Genomic DNA, 20,980 nt, shown 5'->3' with positions numbered 1-20,980 from the left:
AGGTAAAAGAGGTGAAGAATCTCTCTTTCAACAGACACACACACACACACACACCCAGGTTCTCCTCCAATCACTGTCCTAATTCTGTCCTCTTGTGGTCAAACTTGGCATTTCCATTTCCTCATCTCTAATTCATTCCTCAACCTGTCTCCTGGCTAATCATCTGCTGAAACTCTTACAAAGCCACCAAGAATCTCCTATCTGTTAAGATCAAATGACTGTTTTTTTCTTTAAATGTGATTTTAAAAATATTTATTTTATTTTTGGCTGTGTTGGGTCTTTGTTGCTGTGCGCAGGCTTTCTCTAGTTGCGGCAAGCCGGGGCTACTCTTCATTGCGGTGCGTGGGCTTCTCATTGCAGTGGCTTCTCCTGTTGCAGAGCACGGGCTCTAGGCGTGTGGGCTTAGTTGCTCTGCAGCATGTGGGATCTTCCTGGACCAGGGCTTGAACCCGTGTCCGCTGAATTGGCCGGGGGATTCTTAACCACTGCACCACCAGGGAAGTCCCAAGATCAAATGACTCTTGATTCATAGTGTCTTCTTCTTTCCTCTTGGTTTCCATTCCTTTCTAAAACTCTTTAATCATTTAAAACCCTCATTCTACAGGCTCTTTCAGATTAAGTCCTCAAGGTGCTATTCCTCCTACTGGTCTTTCTTAAAAGAAGAGAAAATCCTCACATGATTTTAAAACTTTTTTTCAAATCATGAACTCATTTCCAGTGGGGACTGTTTTTTCTGCAGCACTCTTTTTGCCCTGGTTGCAGAGGAATTCCTACACAGCCATTTGTATTAGCTTCTGGAGGATGCACCATGGATTTCATTGCTTCAGGATCAGTTTTTGCACTGTTTGGTTTGGGAATGGGTCATGTCGATCCACATGGTGCAGGACTTGGGCTTCAACTTCTCATAGGAGACTTTTATGTTTCTTTATATGCAGAAAAGTAGGTAGAAACAATGGGTAGAATTTTTCTTATCATCCTCTCAGCTTTACTCAGAGATTTCAGCTCTTTGTCTTTTCTCCTATTCCTGTGTGAACTTCAAAAGCCCAGCCCCTGGATCCTAGCTCAAGAGTTGGCAAACTATGGCTGGCTGCCTGTTTAAGAATTAAGAATTTTAAAAATATTTTTAAAAGGTTTATGATTGTGCTACAATGGCAGTGTAGTGGTTATGACAAAACCCATAATGGCCTGTAAAATGTAAAATATTTATTATATGGCCCTTTACTGAAAAAGTTTGCTGACCCTTGGCCTAGCTTCTACGGCCTATATTCCATCAAAATCTTCTTTAGGCTTCAATGGCAAAAGACATCCTTCAGACCTTAAATGACATGTATGCACATGTGTATAAGACATTGTAGGCTGTGTCTCATATGTGCTCATGAAACACTGTACTTCTTTCTTGAATCCCTTTATTCTCTTGGCGTCTGTGACATCCATTTCTTCTACCTTTTCTCTTTGATCTGCCTCTTCTCATTTTCCTTTACTGGTGCCAATTCCACTGCTACTAGTAGTTGGTCCTTTTTAGGAGTCTGGTCCTTGGCTCTCTTTTTTCCTTAACGTATATACTTTCCTGAGGCTATGGCTTCTTACAGTGCGGTTATTGACCTAGATTGTAATCACTTGGGTAATATTAAAACTGCAGGGACTTCGCTGGTGGCGCAGTGGTTAAGAATCTGCCTTCCAATGCAGGGGACATGAGTTCGAGCCCTGGTCAGGGAAGGTCCCACATGCCACGGAGCTACTAAGCCCGTGCACCACAACTATTGAGCCTGTGCTCTAGAGCCTGGATGCCACAACTACTGAAGCCCGCGTGCCTAGAGCCCGTGCTCCGCAACAAGAGAAGCCACCGCAATGAGAAGCCCGTGCACCGCCACGAAGAGTAGCCCCCGCTCGCGACAACTAGAGGAAGCCCACACACAGCAACGAAGACCCAGCGCAGCCAAAAATAAATAAATAAATTTATATAAAAAAGAAAAAAACCCTGAAAGTTCCTGGCTTGAATCCAGACCAAATGAGTCAGAATCTCTGTAGGTAGGGCCCAGGAAACAGAATTTCTTTTTTAAATATTTATTTATTTTTATTTATTTTTGGTTGCATGGGGTCTTAGTTGCAGCACGTGGGATCTTCATTGAAGCATGCAGGCTCCCTTGTTGCGGCGCGCAGGCTTCTCTCTAGTTGTGGTGTGAGGGTTTTCTCTTCTCTAGTTATGGCGCACAGGCTCCAGGGCGTGAGGGCTCTGGAGTTTGCGGCACGCAGGCTCTCTAGTTGAGGTGCGTGAGCTCAGCAGTTGTGGTGCATGGTCCTAGGTGCCCCGTGGCATGTGGGATCCTAGTTCCCTGATCAGGGATCAAATCTACGTCCCCTGCATTGTAAGGCAGATTCTTTACCACTGGACCACCAGGGAAGTCCCAGGAAACAGAATTTTTAAACAAGTTCTCCAGTTTCACTTTTGCATACCAAAACTCAAATTTGTGAACTATTGCCCTACGCAATCTCCCTCATTAGCATCATTTTAACTATCAGCATTATGCTTATAACTAAAAATTATATTTTCAACTCTGCCCTCTCTCCTGAACTCCAGATTCTCACAGGAATTGTTTATAGGCACCTCCACCTAAATCTCACAGGCATAAACTTAACATGCACAAAAGATGTTCTTCCCAAATCTACTCTTCTTCCTTTGTTCTGTTTCAATTGATAGTACCACCTTTCACCCTATAGCTCCGGTCAGAAACCTGGGATCATTCTCCACTCTTCTCTTCCCTCTATTCTCATATATAAATACTGTTGTTTCTACCTCCTAAATACCTTTTGCATGGATCCCATCGTCTCTATCGCCAGCCACTGCCCCTGTTCTGCCTTTCATCTTCACAACTCCAGGACTGTCACAGTAGACTTCTAACTACAAGATGCCCTTACCTTTTCAAATCCACACTCCACAGAGTTCTTTTTCTAAATGCAAAATTTATGATCTTTCACTTGGATTTCAGCCATACTGCACAACTCCAGGGGGTACCAGTACCTAGAATACAAAGTCATCTAACTGGTATCTCCACTGTTCTCATTACAGCCAGAAGGATCTGATCATATTACTCCCTTCAGTGGCTTCCCAGCATCTGCAGAATAAAGTCTCAGCTCTTCACATTTCAGATGAGGCCTGCCCTGCTGTACCACTGCCAATCTCTAACCTACCATCTGGCCTTCCCACCCCTCCCTCACACTTTGTGCTCCATTTGGGCAGGATGCCCTTTGTGCCTTCACTAGCTCAGCAAATTCCTCTTTTTCTTCAAAACTCAGCTAGGGTGTCTCTTCTCTGTGCAGATTTTCCTGAGTCCTCTAGGCAGAGCTGACCATCCCGTCCTTCAGGCCAACTCTGATCTTGTGCCAGCTCATGTTTATTACGCCACTCTCCGCTAGACTTTGAATAACTCCTGCTAATTCTTTTAGCCCCCACACCTGGCACAGAATAGGTTGCATGGTAGATGTTCCTAAAATTTAAATGGGCCCAAATAAGTCAAGGGTGACACTACAGCTGGAGCCTGAGTACCTAGGAGTACAAAGGCCTCAATCAGAGGGAGTAGGAAAATCAGAAGAAACAGTTCATGGGGGAAGCGGGGAGAGACAACAGTTTCTGCAATAAACATGCTAAGCTTAGGACTGTGACAGAATATCCAGGTGGAGAGGTCCAAGGGGGAACTGGAAATATAATATGCAAGTTTCAGGGAGAGATCAAGCCAGCACCAGAGTCAGAGATTTTTGGGACTCTGAAGCTATAACAGCTGATGAAATAACCAAGAAAGAATAATAACCCAAGAGAAGAAGGCAAAGAACACCACCTTGGGAATCATGAGGCAAGAGGAAGAAAAGACAAGATGACAAGAAAGAAAAGTTGCCAAGGAAAAAGATAAGTACTAGGTGAATGCAATGTTAGGAAAACTAAGGGAAAATAGTTTCAAGAAGGAATGGGATTAATTATCTATGAATGACTAGGGGTACCCGGGTTGAAAATAGTACACTAAAGAAAAAAGTTTATGGAGAATAGCTTTTCACTCCAAACATTTAGAGCATTTATTTTTACTTGAAGCAACCTAAATATTTGTTTCCCCTGAGCTGTAAAATTAAAAGTGCAAACATCAAACTCTCTTGGGGTTCTCCATGTACATATCCAGAGTCAGAAACCACAGGGCACTCATAAGAGAAATCACGCAGCTCTCTGACTGCACAGACAGAGCCATTCTGAACAGCAGAGAGAAAACAAAGTCAGGATAAATAAAATCTAATCTGGGTTATACCTGAAATAGGACCCAACTGTGCCATTTTCCCTAGCCATGGAAGAGGTTCTGGGCCAGGCTCAAAGAGAGACATCATGAGGTTTGATTTCTTCTTGCTGTCAGCTTGGGAGTAGAGCATTCCGTGCCATTCAGGACTAGATGGAGAGAAGATGGAAGATCAGAAGAACATCAAGCCTGGGACTATCAAGTTAAATAACTCTAGCCTGTGTTTTTCTCTTGAGAGACATGGTTTTCAGCTTTGAAATTAGGTGCATTACTTTTACTAAAGTCAAATCCTAAACCTAAAAATGCATACTGATGTCCCCTAATATTACCATTCCTTGGGGACAGGTATTATTATTCAATTATGTAGATATGGAAATCAAAAGCAGTCTTAAAAGAGAAAAAAAAAAATCACAAGGGCAGCAAGTAGCTGCAGGGGTGGTGACAAGTAAGGGCTGAGACCTATAGGTTTTTTCAGCCGCCTCCGAATCATTCACAGCAGTACCACAGAGAGAAGCCCTTCTAACAAAGGGCACAAGGCCATCACCCAGCTCTGCTCCCACTTCTCAAAGGGCCCCAGGTGATTCTCCTACTCAGAGACAGTACAAGTAGCCTGAGTACCAAGAAATATAGCAAACTGATACCTAATAAGAATTGCATTTTTCTTTCTGGATCAGCTAATTTTAACTCAAGCAGAAAAGGAGCCATGCTTCCTCTGAGCATTCCTAACCTCTTGATTTTCTCTACCAGTCAATCCCAGGTGATGGCCAGAAGATGACCTCTTCTTCTCTGACAACAGGTATTATAGAAAGGGAAGCAGAGAGTTTTGCAGATTTTGAGACTACAGCGAAAAGTGAAAGCTAGAAGGGCTTTCCTCATAGGGAAGGAATACAGCAGAGCGGTTACGAGCATGGGCTATGGAGTCACAATACGTGGATAAGAGCCTGGCTCTTTCATTTACTAGCTGTGTGACCTTGAGCAAGTACCATGACTTGCTCTCGAAGCCTCAGTTTCTTCATCTAAGGAATGGGGATAATACTGATACCTCCTGTGTAGTGAGGTATATAAAGTGCGTAGAGAAGTACCTGGCACATGGTAAAATGTTCAATGTTATCGGTATGTTTTTTCATTTAGTTTTACCTCCTCATTCTATAGCTGAGGAGTCTGTGCATACTGCATAAGATCCTACAAGTTAGTAGCATTACTTAAACTGACTCCAGGTTTCCTAGATAGGATGGAAAAGAGGAAAACTGAGAAAAGATATTATATAAAGGTAATATAATTAAAAGACTCACTCTGTACTTATTCTAGGGGATGCTTTAAAGAGTAGTGTAGAAGGTGATAGTACGTGGGAAGGATATGGCAGAAAGAGAAAAAAAGTGACGAGATCCTTTCTATTGTTTCTTTCAGAAAAGTCTGGGGAATACTTCACTATAAATTGATTCTCCCTTTCACTCAACCAAAGGTAAAAAAGTTTCTTACCCTAATTGAACTATCGCCACCATTCCTTCCACTTTTAGGCTGCCATGGAGCAGGACACAAAAGTTGGGTATTTTGCCTGCAATCTGATTGGCTGAATTTTCATCTTCGTTGTCATCCGTTATACCAGTACCCACCTCATCACCTTCTATGAAAAGAAGAGAAAACCAGTCAGACTGAGATTAGCTACAAAAACTCCAAACTCCACTTGTACTCTTGGCTCTTTCTAGCCTTGGAAGGAAAGTATACAAAATTATAAAGGAATATTATAACAAGTAAGAAAAACTCATATTCTGGTTTTCCTATGTCCAAATAAAAATCAGTTTTCACATGTTATATGAATTCCACTTATATGAAACATCCAGAAGAGGCAAATCTATACAGATAGGATATCAGTAGTTACCTGAGGCTGAGAGAGATGGAAGGTTATGGGTTGATAGCTAAAAGGTTTCTTTCTGAGGTAGTGAAAATTCTAAAATTCTGATTCAAAAATTGTGGTTATGGTTGCATAACTTTGTAAATACACTAAAAACTACTGAATTGTACACTTTAAATGGGTGAAATGTATGGTATATGAATTATATTTCAGTGAAGCTGCTACACAAAAAATCAGCTTTCCATAGTTTCTACTGGAACACTAAGCTAGAGGCTCTCTGGGGGTTTCAGGCACCATCGAAACAGAAACAGATTCAGAGATGTCAAGAGTGTTCTCAACTGACAGCCTTCAGGCAGCACGTGGATGGGACACCCCAAAGAACAGTGACTACTCCATAAGCTTCTTGACTCACTTCTCCAACTCCAGGTTCTCTCATACACTCTGCTGACAAATGAATGAATCTTCCTCCAATTAACTTCCTTCTGGAACTATCTGTGTACTCAAGCTGATTCAAAGACTTTCTAATTCAATAGAAAGATCTTCCTGGTTTAGTTTGACATTCAACAGCCCTTACAACACAGCTCCATTTTGCCTTCCCATACTTTTCTTCCCACTGTTTTCCTATACAAACTCTTTGTTTTGCCCACTTTCTTTCTTGGCAATTTATACGGGCACGCAGAATTCCCAGGACCTTAGGAATAAGGTAAACTCAGTTGTTATCAATATCAATAACAGTAAGGTAAAGTATAAACAAAAGGATCATAATCGGTCATCTGTGAGAACATATCAAAGATTCTGTCTATGAATATGTGATGGAGGGTTATGGAATACCTAACACTCCAACTGAGATAACCATGAGTAAATGGAATGTGGTCATAACTCAGTGAGTGGAAACCTGATTGTATATACTTCTTGGAGAAAGCTGGTGAATATAAAGGAGACGGTCAGCCTAAAACATAGAAAAGAGAAGTTTAAAGTGCTAGAGACTAACATTCTCCAGAGAGATGCTGAACGTAGGAGATGACTTTATAGTTGCTGGAGAAATACATTCTGCAGTAATGAGGCCTCACAAGGACCTGGATTCATTCACTCATTCAACAGTATTTACTGAGTATCTACTATGTGCTAGGCACCAGTAGAGAACAGGTGTGGTTTCTACCCTTATAAAGCTGTATTCCACATTGATCAGGCAACCTTCTGAGAACTACTTTGGTTTCCCCAGCATGCTCCCACAGGGAAAGGCAGAGCCCAGGATGAGGGACTAAGCACTGTCATCTCTAAAGAGGATTTCCACTGTAAATTAACGAAGCAGCACACAATAAATATGTGTCAAAATGCTTTCCAGGGCTTCCTTGGTGGCGCAGTGGTTGAGAGTCTGCCTGCCAATGCAGGGGACACAGGTTCGTGCCCCGGTCTGGGAAGATCCCACATGCCACGGAGCGGTTAGGCCCGTGAGCCATGGCCGCTGAGCCTGCGCGTCCGGAGCCTGTGCTCCGCAACGGGAGAGCCACAACAGTGAGAGGCCCACGTACCGCAAAAAAACACCAAAAAACCCAAAAAAACCAATCTAATAACTACTCCTTTCCCCCAAATTCTGCAAAATGGGCTATTCTACTATCTTACATTTAAGAATAACTTTAGATAATAAGATACTTCATATGTATCACTGGAATAGGAAGAGAACTCACCTTTGTTAAGTGCTATAGGTAGAACCAGATGTCTGGACAGAACAGGGGGACTTGAAATATCAGCTATATCAATAAATCCCACTATTTCCAAATCTGAAAAGAAGGAATCAACATAGAATTAACTTGTAACAAACAATAAATGCTGGAGACGGTGTGGAGAAAAGGGAACCATCCTACACTGTTGGTGGGAATGTACCAATAAACTGGTACAGCCTCTACAGAGAACAGTATGGAGGTTCCTTAAAAAACTAAAAACTGAGCTACCATGGGACCCAGCAATCCCACTCCTGGGCATATATCTGGAGAAATCTGTAAGGATGCATGCACCCTGATGTTCACTGTAGCACTATTTACAATAGCCAGGACATGGAAGCTACCTAAATGTCCATCGACAGAGGAATGGATCAAGAAGATGTGGCACATATATACAATGGAATATTACTCAGCCATAAAAGGAATGAAATAATGCCATTTGCAGTGACATGGATGGACCCAGAGATTGTCATACAGAGTAAAGTAAGTCAGAAAGAGAAAGAAAAATATCGTAAAATATCACTCGTATGTGGAATCTAGAAAAATGGTACAGGATTTCCCTGGTGGTTCAGGGGTTAAGAATCCACCTGCCAATACAGGGGACATGGGTTCGATCCCTGGTCTGGGAAGATCCCACAGGCCCCGGAGCAACTAAGCCCACGCACCGCAACTACTGAAGCATGCGCGCCTAGCGCCTGTGCTCTGAAATAAGAGAAGCCACCGCAATACGAAGCCCACACACCGCAACGAAGAGTAGCTCCCGTTCGCTGCAAGTAGAGAAAGCACACGCCCAGCAACGAAGACCCAATGCATCCAAAAAAAAACAAAAAAAAAAAAAAAGAAAAGAAAAATGGTACAGATGAACTTACTTGCAAAGCAGAAACAGAGACACAGATGTAGAAAACAAACTTATGGTTATCAAGGGGGGAAGGGGGAATGGGATGAATTGGGAGATTGGGATTCACACATATACACTACTGTATATAAAATAGATAACTGGGCTTCTCTGGTGGCGCAGTGGTTGAGAGTCCGCCTGCCGATGCAGGGGAAACGGGTTCGTGCCCCGGTCTGGGAGGATCCCACATGCCGCGGAGCGGCTGGGCCCGTGAGCCATGGCCGCTGAGCCTGCGTGTCCGGAGCCTGTGCTCCGCAACGAGAGAGGCCACAACAGTGAGAGGCCCGCGTACCGCAAAAAAAAAAAAAAAAAGAAAAAGATAACTAATGAGAACCTACTGTATAGCACAGGGAACTCTACTCAGTGCTCTGTGGTGACCTAAATGGGAAGGAAATCTAAAAAAGAGTGGATATATGTGTATGTATAACTGATTCACTTTGCTGAATCAGTTATACAGCAGAAACTAACACAGCAGAAACTAACACAACATTGTAAAGCAACTATACTCCAATAAAAATTAATTAAAAACAAAGAATTAATTTGTTATGGGAAAGTACATTATTTTCTATGTACTAGATTTCATAAACACAAGGTTTAGATCGGGAATTCAAATATGATGACTAGGAAGGTTATTAGAAGTTTCTCTGAATGACTCTAATACTTTGCATTTTAAGTAACTAAGAAATTAAGGACAACTGTCTTTTATTTAATGGACTTAAGTTATACGACAAATCAGCTAGACTATTTTTATGAGGCTAGGTCCCCAGCCAAGGCAAAAGCTTAACGGTTAAGTCTCTCTGAATAGTCAGGATGTTCAGGTCACCAGAGGGCGTCATAGTAAAATACTTCCACAACAACTGCAAGCAGCTATGCCTGGAGGGTAAGGCTTTTGCATTAAAACTGTTTCCCTGAGAGAGAAATACATTCTCTACAAAATCAAGGTAGCAGTGTACATATGACAATGGTTTCTTTGCTTTATAGAAGCTGTATTAAAGACCAAAAGTATTTGTTGAAAATCTAAAATAAGTTAAAAAAGAAAAAGTTGTAACCCAAAGAGTACTTTCTGGAAGTTTTTTCTTTTCTTTTTTTTTTTTTTTGCTGTTCGCAGGCCTCTCACTGTTGTGGCCTCTCCCTTTGCAGAGCACAGGCTCCGGACGCGCAGCCTCAGCGGCCATGGCTCACGGGCCCAGCCGCTCCACGGCACGTGGGATCTTCCCGGACCGGGGCACGAACCCATCTCCCCTGCATCGGCAGGCGGACTCTCAACCACTGCGCCACCAGGGAAGCCCTGGAAGTTTTTTCTGATTATATAAGTAGTATAAAAACTTAGAAAACACTAAAAACTGTAAAGAAGAAAAATAAAGTCACTCATCATTCCTCATCAAAGGAAACCTCTATTAATATTTTACTGAATTGCTTTTTAGTCTTTCTTCTAGGCATATACACATTCATATTCTCAAAACAATGTTTTAAAAAATCAGGATCATGGTGAGTATACCATACTTCTTATACATCAGGAAATCTGCTTCTCTGGAGTTTTGCTATCATTACCTTCTTTAGCTGAGTAACGAATGAATCAGCATAAGCAGTTATATATTTTTCATCTGAGTAGAAAAAGGCCTATGTTTTAGTGGTTTAAATATAAGCTATAACAAAAATCTTGGACTAGAAGCTTTTATAAGTTAGTCCATTAAATAAAGGACAATTATCCTTATTTTCTTAGTTACTTAAAATGAAAAGCATTAGAGCCATTCAGAGAACTTCCAATAACCTTCTTAGTTATCATATTTGAATTCCCCACCTAAACACTGCATTTGTGAAATCTAGTACATAGAAAGTAATGTACTTCTGGGAAGAAAAGATCTATTTGAAGTTACTCATCCTAAAAGGGTGGGAGGGAAGTGGAATATAACTGGTTTGAAGGCAACAAAACATTTGGCACACTGCTGTCTAGTCACAATGAAAGAGATGGATGACCTATTTCTAGCAGGAGCAGAAAATAAAGGCACAGAAAACAAAACAGCCTGTGCACAGCCCTTCACTCAAAAACTCCTTAAAGTCTACACACCCAAGAATGAAATGAATTTCCAGCTGTACTTAATTTTAATCATTTAAAAATTTTTTCATTATATCTTTTATTATTAATTAATTAATTAATTAATTAATTTTTGGCTGCTTTGGGTCTTCGCTGTTGCGTGCGGGCTTTCTCTAGTCGCAGTGAGCAGGGGCTGCTCTTTGTTGCGGTGTGCGGGCTTCTTCTCACTGCGGTGGCTTCTCTTGTTGCGGAGCACGGGCTCTAGGCACGCGGGCTTCAGTAGTTGTGGCTCACGGGCTCTAGAGCGCAGGCTCAGTAGTTGCGGCGCATGGGCTTGGTTGCTCCACAGCATGTGGGATCTTCCCAGACCAGCGCTCGAACCCGTGTTCCCTGCACTGGCAGGCAGGTTCTTAACCACTGCGCCACCAGGGAAGTCCAATTTTAATCATTTGTTGATTGAACAATTACCTAGTGAACATCTACTAAGCATCAGACACTAAGCCAGGCACTGAGGGTGTGCAGTGGTGACTCGAAACAGTGATGGTTAAACATATACCCACCACTCAAGGAGTCCACCTGCCAATATGAGACAACTCTCTTCTCTACTCCCCTTGTTACTTTTGATTATTGGCTTTGCCAGTTTAACCTAAGCATAGCACTGGCAACATGGTAGAAGCCATAACACATTGCTTTCTTTTAGTCATAATACAAGCTGCAGGATTAGAGGGGTACAATATATCACAACTGAGACCTGAGAGACCATCATTTCTCCTAGAGATTCCACTCACCTAGCCAATAAGAACTAGAGGAAGTGACTTGTCCAGGGTCACAGAGGAAAAGTCACACAGCCAAGTCTAGAAGCTAGCTCTTCATATATGACCTTAATAATGACGCTAATCCGTCTTACTATCTCTATTAAGAACTACCTCAAGGATTTCAATGCTAGTGAATCTGGCCCTGGTTTCCAACTCTAGTAATTTGTGGTTATAATCATCTAGGATCAGAGATTAACTCAGGACCTCACCACGGAAGACTACTAATCTGCCACCCCTTAGGCAATGCAACCTCCCATCCAAAGTATACTGGCATTTCTTTTCAACCCTCCTGGAGAGAGGAGAGTAAAAGTCAGAAGTTAGAAGAAAGTAGGGATAACAGAAGAACTAAGAATGAAGTATAAAAAAAGTTACCTGTGTTAATGACTTTAGGGATAGGATCGATTTCCTCGTCTACAATAAAAGGTTCTGGCCTGGGGAAGACTTGCACATCAGCGGTTAGGTGGCCACACTTGAGAACAGCATGGAAAGGTGTATATGCCAGATCTATCAGTTTTCTAGAATATGATGATTATTTGTTACAGAAAGAGTAATATGATACGTATAATTTTTTTCAAGTAATCTTTTTAAGATGTCAAGTTTGTTTTCCCTTCAAGTTGATTCCAAAGCTATGATCTGACCATTTGTGAAACAGAACAAAATCTGATATTTTTGGTGAGGAAATTTCAATTCTGAAAAGCCCAAAAGCAGTTAAATCTTTGAAATTGCTGTCATCGTAAGGAAGTCAATACCTATAGACATTATAGATTTAGTCATGCTTAATTTAAAAGGGAGTCAACACTTAAAAATCACTACTACCAATCATTTTATCTGAAAAATGTGCAACTTGGGGAAAATGAAATGACACAACTAGAAACAGTAAAATAGATATTATTGTCTGACATCAAATTATAATGCTGGATTGTAAGAAGGCAAAAAAGTATATACTCACCCAAACATAGACTGTACATTTTTCAAGCACAGGGGGCCATCAATAGTAAAAATCTGCCCTTCACCATTGTTTAAATCTATAAGACGTTCAAGGCAATCCAAGGAATCAGTGCTCTGAAGCTACAAAGCAAAACAGATGACTCTTTTAAAGTGGCATAAAATGCCAGATTGTTATCAGTACACTAAGGTCACAAAACAAAGATGATTTTTTTTAACAATGTGAGAAGGAAAATAACTAACAATTTTGACTCAAGGTTACCAAAGAGGAATGTTATATAAAATTATACCAGTAGAGCTATTTCATTCCAAGTAGTTTTGCAAAGATTCAGAGGTGACCACAGTTGGTATTCACATAGCACCTTCCCTTCCAAGTGTTTCTAACATATTTTGGTAAGAACCATCATTATTTACATTTTAAAGATAGAAAAACTGAGGTGAAGAAAAGTTAAATAACTTTCCAAAATAAATGGGAAAACCAGGAGATAAGAGTTTAATAAAACATACATCAGAGTAATGTTACTTAACAACAACAAAAAATCAAAGCACACTTCTGTCAACATTTCTGGTGTGATGGACATAAGAATTCCTAAGTGAGGGAAACACCTAACACCAAAAAGAACATTCTGACTCTGTAGCATCTGAAGAATCTTTGTGGGAAGTAGGACGGATAACAACTCCAGCTATGTTTCCTGAGATGTGGCAACACTCTGCTTTCAGAAAGCATTTGAGACATAGAGTCTTTTCAAATATAATCAGTAATTAGTGTCAGTTGAAACAATGGAGTTCAATGTTATACTATAGGCATGCCTCATTTATTGAGTTTCGCAGATATTGCCTTTTTTTTTAAACAAAGGTCTGTGGCAAACCTGTGTCAAGCAATTTTATTGGCACAATTTTTCCACAGGATTTCCTCACTTTGTCTCTGTGTCACATTTTGGTAATTCTCGCAATATTTCAAACCCTCCACCAGCAAAAAGATTACAACTTGTTGAAGGCTCAGATGATGGTTAGCACTCTTTGGCAATAAAATATTTTTAAAATAAGGTATGTACATTGGTTTTTTTTAGACAGTGCTATTTATTGCACTCTTAATAGACAACAGTATAGTACAAACAAAGCTTTTTTTATATGCACTGGGAAAAAAAGAAATGAATGCGACTTGCTTTATTGTGATCCCCGCTTTATAGTGGTGGTCTGGAATGGAACCTGCAATATCTCCGACACATGCCTGTATATGTAATATAATATTAATGGAATATACTAAAAAATATATTCCATTTCTGAGTCCTAAAATGTATCTAATCAAACTAAAAAGAACTTAGTAAAAAGCATTACCTCCTCCAGATTTGCCATGCACATGATGTATAACTTAGATGGGAAAGGAAAAGGTAGTGGGAACCTGTTGCTCTCACCGCGTTGGCTGTGAGTAGCTAGGGAGTGCCGCAGTGACCCTCTACCAATGCCAAGACAGCCATCTGTCACCAGAACAACCTGTTTGCAAAAAGGGAGAGGAGTTTTGTACATGAAATAACATATTTATTTAAAGCAGTCTCATCTGGCAATGTTTTCATTTCTCCCTAATTGCATTTACACTGAAAAATGTACCTCTGCAGGAATACAAACAAAGATGTGAATAAATCTCAACAACATTTGTCAAGTGAAAGATGACAGACACATTGTATTGATACGATTCTACACATATATATTAAGTTCAGACCACGTAAAACAAAACTAAGATAAATCAAATAGGGGTTGTGGGGTGATACTGAGTAGAAAGGGGCATGAGAAAACTCTGTAGGGTAATGGAAATGTTCTATATCTTAACTGGAGGAGTGGTTACATAGGTATATACATTTGTGAAAACTCAGTAAACTGTATACTTAAGATCTATGCATTTTACTGTATTTTATCTTATTAAACCTTTAAAAAAGCACCTACCTATGAACACTTAAAAAAAAGACAAAACCATTCATAACCAATTCTTACTTAATTGTATTAAAACTAGAACGCTATCTCTTAGAGAAGGAGTTGGCACCTAAGACACTGGTGTCAAAAATGGCATAAAGGGTACTTCCCTGGTGGTCTAGCGGTAAAGAATCTGCCTTCCAATGCAGGGGACACAGGTTCGATCCCTGGTTGGGGAACTAAGATCCCACATGCCCTGGGGCAACTAAGCTCACGTGCCCTGGAGCCTGCGCACCACAAAGAGAGAGAGAAAACTCGCATACCACAACTAGAGAGAGGCCTGCGCACCACAACAAAAAGATCCCGGATGCTGCAACTAAGACCTGAAGCAGCAGAAAAAAAAAAAAAGAAAAAAAATGGCATAAGGACCTATTTTACCTGTGTCCCTAGGAAATACCAGCACAGAAGTCTGAAGACTGAACCTTGACACTTTATTTTCAAAGATGACAAACTTTACCTACCCCTGCTCAACTAAAATGACAACTGCATTAAATATGTATTTATAAAAGCCATTTAACCAGACATGGACAAGACCTTTAAAATGCATTCTTAATCAACCGATAATTTTTAAAAGCCTTCAAAACATACCAACAATAGACATTAGTTACAAATCATTTTCCTTTTCCTCACTGTTTAATGCAGTCCTTGGGAAGTCCTGGGTGGACTTCCCAAGCAATCCAGGGGAGGATTGTTTTTGCTCTCCCTAGCCTAGCCTAGTAACTTAACAATAACAAACCAGTAAGTCAGTATTAGGTGGTTGCACCATGTGAAGTGCCAAGACTGACACTTACTTCTAAAGCCCAAGAATGCTTAATAGAGGTCCCCTGGAGAGATGTCATCTCTTAGGAAGACAGTCAAGGCAAATCCCTCTTCTAGGTACCAACAATTGCTACATAATGATTTACTTCTGCCACTAGCTTTTTCAGATGCTGTGTGATAATGAAATATTTCTTGTAATGTCAAAATGAGACAGACTTTACTCAGATAATGAAAACACAGTCCAGCTCTTTAAAAACTTGGTTAAAAACATTCCACATTAAAACAAATCTGTTTGATAGTAACTGATCATAAAAACAATCACTAATAACGTCCACCGTGTTTTGGACCTGGTTCACCCCAAAACTCACCAAGCAAGTCTAAGTGGATCCAGGCCCAGCTCCTTCCCCTCAGGGTACAGTATATCTCAAATTCAGATTCCTCCTTTTTGCAAAGGAAGAAAAAAATATTAAAAGGCAGAAGTCTGCATGGTGCACAAGGTCTGGCTCTTATGTGTTTTCTGAGTTTCTTCTCTAAAACCACTGAAGAAGTAGCAAATGAAACTGTGCTACCTGCTAGCTTCCAGTTCAGAAGATATTGACAACAAAACTTCACTTATTCTTTATATTGCTAGGAAATTAGACAGTCTGTATGCATGGTTTTATTAACTAATGTTTATGAAGCAAGGTGACAAAGGTTTTTATTTCTGAAAGGAAACTGATCAAAAGGTATTTACTGGCTTTTTTAGCAAGTGTCCACTAAAGTGATCTGATTTTTAACCTTTTAGTAGTAGCTCAGGGTCTTCACTAACTCATGAGTTCACACTGTATAAAATAACTCAACTACCTGAGTAAGAAAAAACAGTAAGAAAAAACAAAAAAGCTTAAAAAAAAAAAGCTGGGTTTATTGAGATATATTTCATAAGCAACAAAATTCACCCTTTTTAGTATATAGTTCTATGAGTTCTGAAAAATGCATTCAGTGATGTAACCACTTCTACTATCAAGATACAGACCAGTTCCATCACTTCTCATATTCCCTCATGTTTTATTTGGGTCAGCCCCTAACCTTTCCTCACCACAAGGCAGCCACAATCTTATACTTATTTAAAAAACAAATATCGGTGATGCTACTGACACTACTGAGGAATCCCGTATTTGACCCTATAATAAAAAATCATATACTATGGCCCACTGCCTGTTTCTGTAAATAAAGTTTTACTGGAACAGAGCCATGCCCATTTATTTACTTATTACCTGTGACTGCTTTCATGCTATGACAACAGAGTTGAGGAGTTGCCACTGACACCCGCAAAGCCTAAAATACGGAAAAAGTTTGCTGATTCCTGTTGTAGACTATTATGATTTTCCTTTTAGCAACTTTTCTGTTTTCTCCTTTAAAATATGCTACCACTTCTCAAAGAACCTGTTTATAGCAAACTTCCAATTGCTACAACTCTGCTCTGATTTGATGCTGTATGTGGACCTATTGTGGACTCTTAAGGAAAGGGCAACAGATTTTATGACATACACCTCACTTTTTAGACAACCCAGGTAGTTGAGAAGGTTAAAAGTCTGCTGAATAAATGCTACACTGGAATAATGAAGATAGACTATATTGTACTGATGTTTACAATTATATCACTCAAAATTATAATCGCCCCTTCCAGGGGGTGTTCTAAAATTCCACTGTGAGCCCTTTGTGTTTTATACAAACAATGCTAGTTTGAGGTAAGTCAATTTACTAGGAGGATGCTTTCCTTAAGGCATATTTGTGCTGCTTTCTGAATATATTAGTGTTGATTTAGTGCCTTCTTTTAAAAAGATACCAAAAGTGTATAATACAGTTTGTGGAAATTACAATGTATGCTGTGTCAGAGCCTGAACAAAAATGAAGCGCCTCAGTGGTTAATGATTTTAACTTAGGGCAAAGAAAAAGAATTGATCATTACCTGACAAGGAATTGCACCACCCCATTCTTGCTGAACGATATTGCAAACACCAACTAATGCAGACTCCAAGCAGGTTTTATCATAATCATCCATATTACTTAGTGCTTCCTGATTGAATGAAAGATAAAATTGCTCATTATTATTTACTGTTTTAATTTGTTACCAGAAAAAAACATAAACTGTTCAAAGCATGAATGTTACACAGGGGACACTGTGTTTCTGAGAGCCCAAATCATACGTTCTTAAAGAAAAATGGTAAAAAAGATTTCCTCAACTATAAAGGATGATTAAAAGAGCTTCCCTGGGCTTCCCTGGTGGCTCAGTGGTTGAGAGTCTGCCTGCCGATGCAGGGTACATGGGTTCGTGCCCTGGTCCAGGAAGATCCCACATGCCGCGGAGCGGCTGGGCCCGTGAGCCATGGCCACTGAGCCTGCACGTCCGGAGCCTGTGCTCTGCAACGGGAGAGGCCACACAGTGAGAGGCCCACGTACCACCACAAAAAAAAAAAAAAAAGAGCTTCCCTTTATTCTGTTCTCTCATCAGGTGAGAGTGAATTGTCCATCAAGTTCATATCTTTATTAAGTGGACCTTGAAAGAAATAATTAAAATGAAAAACGTTTGAAGACATCACAAAAATAATGACAAAATTTACTGAATACTATCATCATTCTAGGCATTTTACATGCATTTAATCATGACAACATCCTATAACGCAGTGGTCCCCAACCTTTTTGGTCAGGCACCAGTTTCGTGGAAGACAGTTTTTCCAGACGGGGGGGTGGGTGGGGCGGGGCAGGGGATGGTTAAGGCGGTAATGTGAGCGATGGGGAGCAGCAGATGAAGCTTTGCTGGCTGACCACTCCTCACCTCCCGCTGTGTGGCTGGGGGTGGGGGTTGGGGACCCCTGCTATAAGGTATAGATAATGAATCTATTTTTATTTTCTTTATTTAAAAAAAATTTCATTTATTTATTTTTGGCTGCGTTGGGTCTTCGTTGCTGTGCATGGACTTTCTCTAGTTGTGGTGAGCGGGGGCTACTCTTTGTTGCGGTGTGCAGGCTTCTCATTGCGGTGGCTTCTCTTGTTGCGGAGCACGGGCTCTAGGTGTGTGGGCTTCAGTAGTTGTGGCAAGCAGGCTTCAGTAGTTGTGGCACGCAGGCTTCAGTAGTTGTGGCTCACGGGCTCTAGAGCGCAGGCTCAGTAGTTGTGGTGCACAGGCTTAGTTGCTCTGCGGCATGTGGGATCTTCCCGGACCAGGGCTTGAACCCATGTCCCCTGCATTGGCAGGCGGATTCTTAACCACTGCGTCACCAGGGAAGCCCAATTAACCTATTTTTAAAATAAGGAAACTGAGGTACAAAACGATTAGGTCACTTTCCCAGGTCTTACACCTAGAAGTGGCAGAATCTAGATTTGAACCCAGTCAGTCAGACTCCAGGACTCAACCATTACTCTTCACTACCTATATAGCAATTCTTTAAATTTCAGAACTGCTGAACATCCAAGATTCTTAGTTTACTCATCTATAAGAAATCCAGTGCAATTAAAAAATGAAAAAAAAAAAAAAGTTTTTGAGTCACTTAAAAAAATGTGAGATAGGGACTTCCTTGGTGGTCCAGTGGGTAAGACTCCATGCTCCCAATGCAGGGGGCCTGGGTTCGACCTCTGGTCAGAGAACTAGATCCCACATTCATGCTGTAACTAAGAGTTCACATGCCGCAACTAAGAGTCCACACGCCAAAACTAAGAAGCCCACATGCTGCAACTGAGACTCTGCATTCCACAACTAAGGGTCTGCATGCTGCAACTGAAAGTTCACATGCTGCAACTAAGACCCGGTGCAGCCAAAATAAATAAATAGATTTTTTTAAAAAATGTGAGATAATAAATGATTTAACAAAATTTTATTATTTATATTTTAAAAAGCAAACTATACTGATCCTGGATTTCTAAACTGCCTAGCAACTATTAAACTGTTCATTTTAATTCCACAAACACTTACTGACTGCTCACTATGGGCAAGGAACTGTGCTAGGTATTGTTGGAAATAGTAATAATTTAGAGATGTTGTCAGAAAGTAATTCTTTGGCATATCACAGACAACACCTTTGGAAGGTAACACATATCAATCAAGGTTTTAAAATGATTTCTTGGCATCTGTAAATCAAAGGCTATTTGTTGCGGAGGAAATATACTCCTGAATTACTCTAGAATAAGGATTTTATAAGGAAGGACTATTTTTCTTTTTTTAAAATTTATTTATTTTTGGCTGTGTTGGGTCTTCATTGCTGCATGTGGGGTTTCTCTAGTTGCAGCAAGCGGTGGCTACTCTTTGTTGTGGTGCATGGGTTTCTCCTTGCGGTGGTTTTTCTCGTTGCGTAGCACGGGCTCTAGGTGCATGGGCTCAGTAGCTGTGGCTTGAAGGCTCAGTAGTTGTGCCGCATGGGCTTAGTTGCTCCACGGTATGTGGGATCTTCTCGGACCAGGGCTCAAACCCGTGTCCCTTGCATTGGTAGGCGGATTCTTAATCACTGAGCCACCAGGGAAGTCCCTGGAAGGACTGTTTTTCATCTCAAGTTTTATAGAAAAGTAGAAAAGTGTTGAACCTAAAGATCCTGAACTTTAGGGAACAGGGCACTACATCCTGAGATGCTCCCCTCCCACAGAGAATTCCAGAAAACCAAAAGAGGAGGCTACAGCAACAACTCACAGCTCTAACTCATAGCTCTACCAAAGGCAGAAGGCCTACTGATTATGAATCTTTGTTTTACAGTTATACTCAGATATTATACCCATAGACTTATCTTTAAATAATTCCAGTTCTAAATATTCAGTGCAATATGATAATACTGTTTTCCTTCCTATAAATTGGGCCCAGTACATACAATAACTCATTCCTTTTTGTACCTGTAGGGTGTTATAATCTCTTGTGAAGGGAACCATCAATTCCCAGAGTGATGAAAAAACCACCAGGGCTGTAAACTCAAGCTTGTAATTTGTGGCCATGTGTTCAAACAGCATTGTCAAACCATGGGCTGCCAGGTGCTTGCGCTGATATTCCTCGGACCCCTCGATAGACACAGGTCGGGTCATGGAAAGGGATACGTCCATTACCACCACCGTAGGCATGATGAAAGTGATCCCAGTGTTCCCAGTCAGAATGTAAACAGATAGCTATAGATAGAGAAATGCTGTAGAAAATAAATATGATTAGGTCTTGCATGTCATGGAGAGAAAAAAGTATTTTTTTAATCATAATTTTAACCTAACTTTCCAGAAATAAGTGAAGGCAAACCCCATCTAAGTGGAGGTGAGGACAAATCTGCAGGGAATTCAGTGGGAGGGAAGCAAGCAGCTTAGTTCACTGTGAGGACCACTCCTAGAATCACCCACTAAATGGCCATAAATCAAGGACCATCTTAAATGTTTCTAGTAAAAACAAAATAAAACAAGATATTAAATTCAGGGAGCTCTTGAGTTGAATACTTTCAAATCTTACACAACTTAATATAACAAACACTCCTACATCACCTCTCCGACACTTAATTTACTAAAGAACATTTCTAGTTGTCTTATGGTGGTACTTTTTGACAATCAACCATTCTTTTTGGGCACCATCACTATCTTACTCAATACAGCAGTATTTGGGCAAGTGTTTGCTGAATTATCTTGTTGCCTAATGTCCTTTTTAAAAAAATTAAAATGAACGCAAAATATAAAAACAAAAAGTCGGGCTTCCCTGGTGGCACAGTAGTTAAGAATCTGCCTG

At 40.6% G+C, this 20,980-nt stretch overlaps 1 protein-coding gene across 3 annotated transcripts in view; it reads right to left on the bottom strand.

The window, feature by feature from the left end:
• INTS14 (integrator complex subunit 14) overlaps positions 1–20,980 on the bottom strand; it is a 41,456-nt gene that overhangs the window by 16,454 nt on the left and 4,022 nt on the right. For all 3 annotated transcript variants that reach the window (XR_013827013.1, XM_079912498.1, XM_079912497.1), the window contains exons 2-9: positions 20,119–20,402; positions 17,213–17,320; positions 13,876–14,031; positions 12,542–12,660; positions 11,965–12,107; positions 7,815–7,907; positions 5,754–5,898; positions 4,290–4,423 (exon numbers count right to left, since the gene is read on the bottom strand). Coding sequence is in view for 2 of the 3 variants with exons in the window: in XM_079912498.1 (XP_079768624.1) it covers positions 4,290–4,423; positions 5,754–5,898; positions 7,815–7,907; positions 11,965–12,107; positions 12,542–12,660; positions 13,876–14,031; positions 17,213–17,320; positions 20,119–20,340 (1,120 nt within the window). In the remaining variant the exon portion in view is untranslated. The remainder of the gene's footprint in view (positions 1–4,289; positions 4,424–5,753; positions 5,899–7,814; positions 7,908–11,964; positions 12,108–12,541; positions 12,661–13,875; positions 14,032–17,212; positions 17,321–20,118; positions 20,403–20,980) is intronic.

This window comes from Stenella coeruleoalba (assembly GCF_951394435.1).
Source record: "Stenella coeruleoalba genome assembly, chromosome: 2".
Classification (NCBI taxonomy): Eukaryota; Metazoa; Chordata; class Mammalia; order Artiodactyla; family Delphinidae; genus Stenella; species Stenella coeruleoalba.
Note: the sequence above shows the minus strand (reverse complement) of the source record. Positions and strands in the feature narration are given on the sequence as shown.